Source organism: Lathyrus oleraceus, chromosome 7, assembly GCF_024323335.1.
Source record: "Lathyrus oleraceus cultivar Zhongwan6 chromosome 7, CAAS_Psat_ZW6_1.0, whole genome shotgun sequence".
Lineage (NCBI taxonomy): Eukaryota > Viridiplantae > Streptophyta > Magnoliopsida > Fabales > Fabaceae > Lathyrus > Lathyrus oleraceus.
Window position 1 is genome coordinate 3,562,046 of NC_066585.1, and position 6,056 is coordinate 3,568,101.

General features: G+C 37.6%; 1 protein-coding gene across 1 annotated transcript; it reads left to right on the plus strand.

Moving 5' to 3' along the window:
• The first annotated feature begins 1,260 nt into the window (after nt 1-1,260).
• Nucleotides 1,261-5,016, plus strand: LOC127100335 (uncharacterized). The gene is made up of 4 exons (XM_051037465.1): nt 1,261-1,440; nt 1,484-2,236; nt 4,617-4,680; nt 4,946-5,016. The coding sequence occupies exons 1-4, from the start codon at nt 1,261-1,263 to the stop codon at nt 5,014-5,016; spliced, it is 1,068 nt and encodes a 355-aa protein (XP_050893422.1).
• The last annotated feature ends 1,040 nt before the right edge of the window (nt 5,017-6,056 follow it).

The following is a 6,056-nucleotide window of genomic DNA, read 5'->3' on the forward strand; positions in this document are numbered from 1 at the left end:
TGTAAAAAACATTAATAAAGGAAAAACCCTCCTAAAATGGCTCTCTTGATTCATGGACTTATGCTTACTATCCTTAGCATTATTGTGGAGTTATGGACTTAGGGTTAGGACTTTGACCTTTACTTTGGGAGGTCGTGACTTCAGCAATTGGGATTCATCTGATGCCTTTAACTTTGGACTTCTTTGTGAAGACTTGGTTTAGTTATTTTGCATTCATCTGATACATGGATTATTCTTTGCTTATATGGTTTACTTGAGGCTTAATCTAAGGGAGAGAATCTTGCTTGACTTATGTCATAAAGCTTGTTATCTCCTGGTTAGATCTTTCTTTTCTAGATTTTACTTTATGTTATAGGATAGTCTTTTCTTCTCCTTTCTTTCTTTAATTTTCAAAATCTCCTCTCTCTTTTTCAAAACATTATTGTTTTCTAACTTGCACCATTTTCTTAACAAACCTTGATTTTTGTCAAGTGATTTTCAAAAACCTTTTCCCCAATAAATGCTAATACATCTTAAACATATTCAGACCAATTTTAAAAGACTAAAAAATGCATAACTCATTTAAAACATTTTGTGCCCATTGTGCGCTTTTCCGTTTAAATCTTTTCTCAAAGTTAAGACATAAGTCATTTCATAGTTGAGATATAATTCTCCTATACCCATAGCATTGATGATAATTCTTTTCCATCTGTGAGAGATAGTGGCATACTTATTTATCTTTATCTAAGTTGGAGACCTTCTCATAATGATGCAAAGTCCTCATACTTGCGGGTGACTAGTTGAGTATTCTCCTTTAAATGATAAAATGTATATTCATTAAATATGAATAAAAAAATATCTTTATTATTTTTACCATGAACTACAAGGTTTTGATCCTCCATTGCACTTTGTCGGTTCGTAGGCATGACACTACACTCATTAGTTGTTACGTGATACTACATTCAGACGAATTTCTCTTGAGAATATTATTGGTTGATGAGTATCTGTTTAAACCGGTAATATCCAAAAGATGGAATTATGACTCTGGGAACTTTTTAGAACCTTATTCTATAGGTGTTTATACCCTTAGTACATACATTATGGGTTGGTTCTTACCCTTGGCTCCATGCTCGTGACTTCAGACCTTTGGACCTTGTTTGTGTGCTTTGTGTGATCTTGATTGTGGTTGTTGTATCATGCACTCATTACATTCATAATAATTTTTCTTAGTTTTCAAGGAACTTAGAGACTCCCTTTGCAAGCATCGCGTATATATTGACTATGGATATTGAAAGAAGGAACACTCGGAAATACAATTTCAGACGCCCCGATCTCATGGAATTAATGAAGCTAGCATCTTTTGTGGATGATCCTAAGGATTTAAGAGACTGTTTTGGGAGGCTTTTGTCTCTTCTATCTACTGATGTTGAAGATGGTCTTCTTTTCACTTTGGTTCAGTTGGTATGATCTCGTCTACCGATGCTTCACTTTCCCTGATTATTAGTTGTTGCCTATCATGGAGGAGTATGCTTATCTTTTGGGTATATCGGTTTCTGATAGATTTCCTTTTAATGGGGTGGAAGGAATTCTTGAGTCTCGAGTTATTACTGAAGTCGTTCACCTGAAAAAGTATAATGTAGATGATAATCTTGCTATCAAAGGAGGCATCAAAGGATTGCCTTCTAAGTTTCTAATTGAGAAAGATTTTTCTTTTGCCAATTCTGGTAGCATGGTGGCCTTTGAAGCTATTCTTTTTTTACTCATATATGGTTTGGTCATGTTTCCCCACATTGATAACTTTGTTGATGTTATTTCTATTAGGATCTTTTTGGTTGGGAATCCTGTTCCGCCTTTGTTTGGTGACACCTACTTCTCCATTCATCATATGACTTATAAGGGAGGTGGAACTATTGTCTGTTGTGTGCCTTTACTATACAAGTTGTTTATTTCGCACTTGCCGCGGTCTCATATCTTCAAAGAAAACAAGGGTTGTTTAAGGTGGTCTCAAAAACTTATGTCTCTCACTAATGATAACATAACTTGGTATTCTTTTGTTTATGATGATGTTAAGATTATTGATAGTTGTGATGAGTTCTCTAATGTGCCTCTCCTTGGTATACAAGGGGGGATAAACTACAATCCAGCTTTGGCAAGACGTCAACTTGGGTTCTCTATGAAAGACAAGCCTAATAAGACCTTGTTGGAAAGTTTATTTTTCCAGGAAGGGAAAGACACTCAAGGGTTGAAAGCTAGGATGGTACATGCTTGGTACAATATTCGTAGGAAAGGAAAAAGTGATCTTGTATTGAAGAATTATGTAGCTTTGGAACCTTACACTAGTTGGGTAAGGAAGAGAGAAAAAGAATTCAAGATGCCATAAACTTATGAAAGACCTATGTCTTTAATAACAGTCAAATCACCCACTATTAAAGGCATAGAGGAGTTGCAAGAGGATTTGGATAGGATGAAGTGATCGGAAAAATAGCAAGTGTACTATTTGCACCAATGTAGTAATAAGATAGGAGTTATCCCGAGTATCGACCACGAGGACTGCGTATTAAGTACAAACCTCTACAATAATTCAATTGAACAAAAGATCAAATGGGGTTTTGTTGACTGTTTTCAAAATGATAATTACGAGAATAAATTACACAAAGCGTCTAAAAATCTTTTAATCGATATAAGAAAGCATGCTAGGGCAAGATGTATGAATTGCTTTGTACTACACTACTTCCATATTATATAATATCTATGTTACAATTATTCAACGCCGATTCTCAAGAATTGTTTTCTCTAATTCCTTAGCCGAAAACCATTAACAGTCATTTTCCATCCTAATTTCTTAGATATTCAAAATGACGTTAAGAAATACGCAATTGTAACAAGAATTTACGGCTACTACGGTTTGATCCTTATTCCTAAGCGATTATACCGAAGTATTATTATATAAAAAGCGATAAGGTGGTTTGTCCGACCTCAACCCTAACCATAGATCAAAATTCTATTTGTCCGATAAAATAAAGCATTAAGAACTTTGTATAATAATTTGAATTAAGAACAACGTTGATGAACATAAAAACATAGAAATATTGTTCATACATTAGCAAATCAGGGACACCCCCTAGCATTGAGGGGTTTAGCTTCTCATAGTATTCAAATAAAGCAAATTATAAAATAGAGACATTAAAATTCTTTGGTGATGAAGGTTGATCTTCAATCTCTTCCGATCTTGATAATCTTTTCTTCTCCAAACCCATTGAAAGCTCTTTTCTCTTTTCTGTCTATTCTTCTTACCATCCAAAAGTCCCCTTTTTCTTCACCAATAGTAGACTAAATAGTTCTAAATCATCCAAAAACATCATGAAATACCAAGACTGCCCTCCGGAATTACAAAGAGACTTGAAAAATAAAAATCAGTAAAAGGAGCGAATTGGCCAACACGGTTCGTTTCAGTTGACACGGGCGCCCGTGTTGTCTCCCAGTTAACTTTTTTCATTCATACTTTGCTGACACGGGCACCTGGGTCAGCCCCCTATTTTCTGATTTCTTGCTTTCCACTTCTGCACAGGCTGACACGGGCCGTGTCAGCTGACACGGGCACCCGTGTCAGTATCCTATTTTTGCCTTCAGGTTTTCCACCTTCTGCATAAGCTGACACGGGTCGTGTCAGCTGACATGAACACCCGTGTCACGCCCCTGTTTTGCGCATATTTCACTTTGCAAACCATTTTTTACTCCCGTTCTTCCCTTACGCATCTTTCGGGCTTATTACTGGACCTGGAAACCAAATAGAACTACCACGGAAACGCATAAAATGCGACAAAAAGAGATGAACCACTAATAAAACATAAAACAAGAAGGAAATTCTGAAATGCGATAAGACTTAGGAAATCAACTAAAAGATAGAACAAAGTGTTACCAATTCTTGAAGATTCATGCTGGATGGATGATGAAAACTAAGTGCAAATGGTGACCGATCACAACCCCAAATTTATCTCATTGCTTGTCCTCAAGTGATATAAGAGACAACACAGAGGTCAACCATGGATTTTCTTCTTTCCACAATACAGCTGATGCTATTCGCAACTTATCTTCCTCCTTCCTGATTAAGCTTCTGGTTCACCCATTCGAACTATCCACCGCATTACCATATCAGAGTGTTTCTTCACCTGCAAACTTCTTCACACCACTTACCAAATCTCTCGGGGTTAAAGTGTTTAGCACTCATAATATCAAGGTATGCAATATCAACTCTTAATTTTTGAATAAATTCTACGTTCACTACCCAAACCAAATTCACACACTTTTAGAGGTCTTTCGGGATGTAGCTGGGCTTAGGTACGGTGGGGATAGACAAGGAAATGGATGACGAAGGCTTAAAACTCGGCATTCATGTTGTTGTTTTTCTTTGTGCACAAATTATTTCATGGGGTGTTGTCCAACTTGACTCTTTTTTTTCACTCAATTTTTTCTTTCTTTGAGGTATCTCATTATGGTATGAGTCTTTGGCTTAGGCAAGTGCTTTTATCTCATCTCTATTTTTCATTTCTTTTCTCTCTTTTTACTTTTCGGTAGAAGTATATGTTTTCAAAAAAAAATTTCTTTTGTTGCACTTGCTATTTTTCAATTTTTCTAAGGATCACCACCCCAAACTTATCTTTTTGCACGAATTTGGAACTACATCAGTCATGCCGAGCGAAGGTAGGAAGTGTTTGGCTTATGGTTAACATAATGGTTTTCAGAAACAAGGGGGCACAGGCTCAACGGGGTTAACAGTGGATAAATACAACATTACAGATGGCTAGAAAGGCTAAAGGGCGAAAATAAACAACGTGCCTCAGTGTGCGTCTTTGTGTTGTGTTGTATTAGTAGAACTTACGCAAAATCAGAGTGATAAAGTCATACTTGAATGCACTCTTTTGTGTTTGGTTTTGTTGAACTCTCACCATGTTGGATAATCTTGCAGGCTCCAAACCACTCTTCATGTCAATCAGCTTCTTTTTCAGCTTGGGTCTACCATCCCCTATTTCGGTCTAGAGTCGCCAAGTTGCATCCTACATTTTCTTTCTCAGTTGTATCAATTTCCAGGTTGCCTCGGGAGCAAATCCGGGGTTGCATCTTTCCCTCACTGGTCACTAGTCCATCATTTATCCAGTAGAATCCACTTTTATCTGTAACACATGGAAATAAAACAAACACACAAGAAAAAAAACAAAACAAAGTAAAAAAATAAACAAACACAACTTAAACAAAATACAAAACAATAAAAAAAACCTCACACTTGAACCAAACATTATCCGCAATGTTCATTATCAAGATAAGAGGGGTACTCACAGTGTCTACTGAGGAGGTGGAGGAGGATACGGATAATGCAACATCATGTGTTGCATCATCGCATTCATTTCATCCAAAACCGTCCCTTGGCGGCGTTGCTCAACTCCTCACCTTGTGAGCTCCTCACCTTTCTTAGATTGCTCCGTGCGAAGGTGACCGATCTCATTTTGAATCCAACCCCATTGGTCTTGTGGCATGGAGTAGGACCCTGAAGCTTGGGTCGTTCCTTGTGGTTGTTGGTAAAACTGCTCCTCAGTGCTAGGTGCACCCTCCATATGCTCATCTGCAGGAAAGGAATCAAGAAAATCTCCGTCCCCCCCATCTAGGTCAGGAGACTGATAAAGCCAGTTGGCTTTGTTAATAATACTAATAAAGTCATAAGCGGGTAAAGCAAGAATATGAACTTTTTGGCAGACAAGAAAATAGTGATCTTGCTTTACCTCAATCATGCCTTGTTAAATCAACGTGACCATGTCCAGTTTATTCTTACCTGGCACGTGTGGAAGTTCAGCAAGCGCATCACCAAACTCAAAATGGTCGGTAATTTGGGTGATCATTCCGCCAACAAAAATGTTGCCTGAAGTAGCGCGACCAACTCTGCCTAGGTAGTCAGCTGCAAATGCTGCTACATTGATAGGTGTTTGTGCTGCCATACTATACAAAAAAGAAAAGCTCCCTTTGGGTGGCGACACCGATGCTATCACCACGACCGAACATGGTGTAAGCCAAAGCCTTCTGAGCGT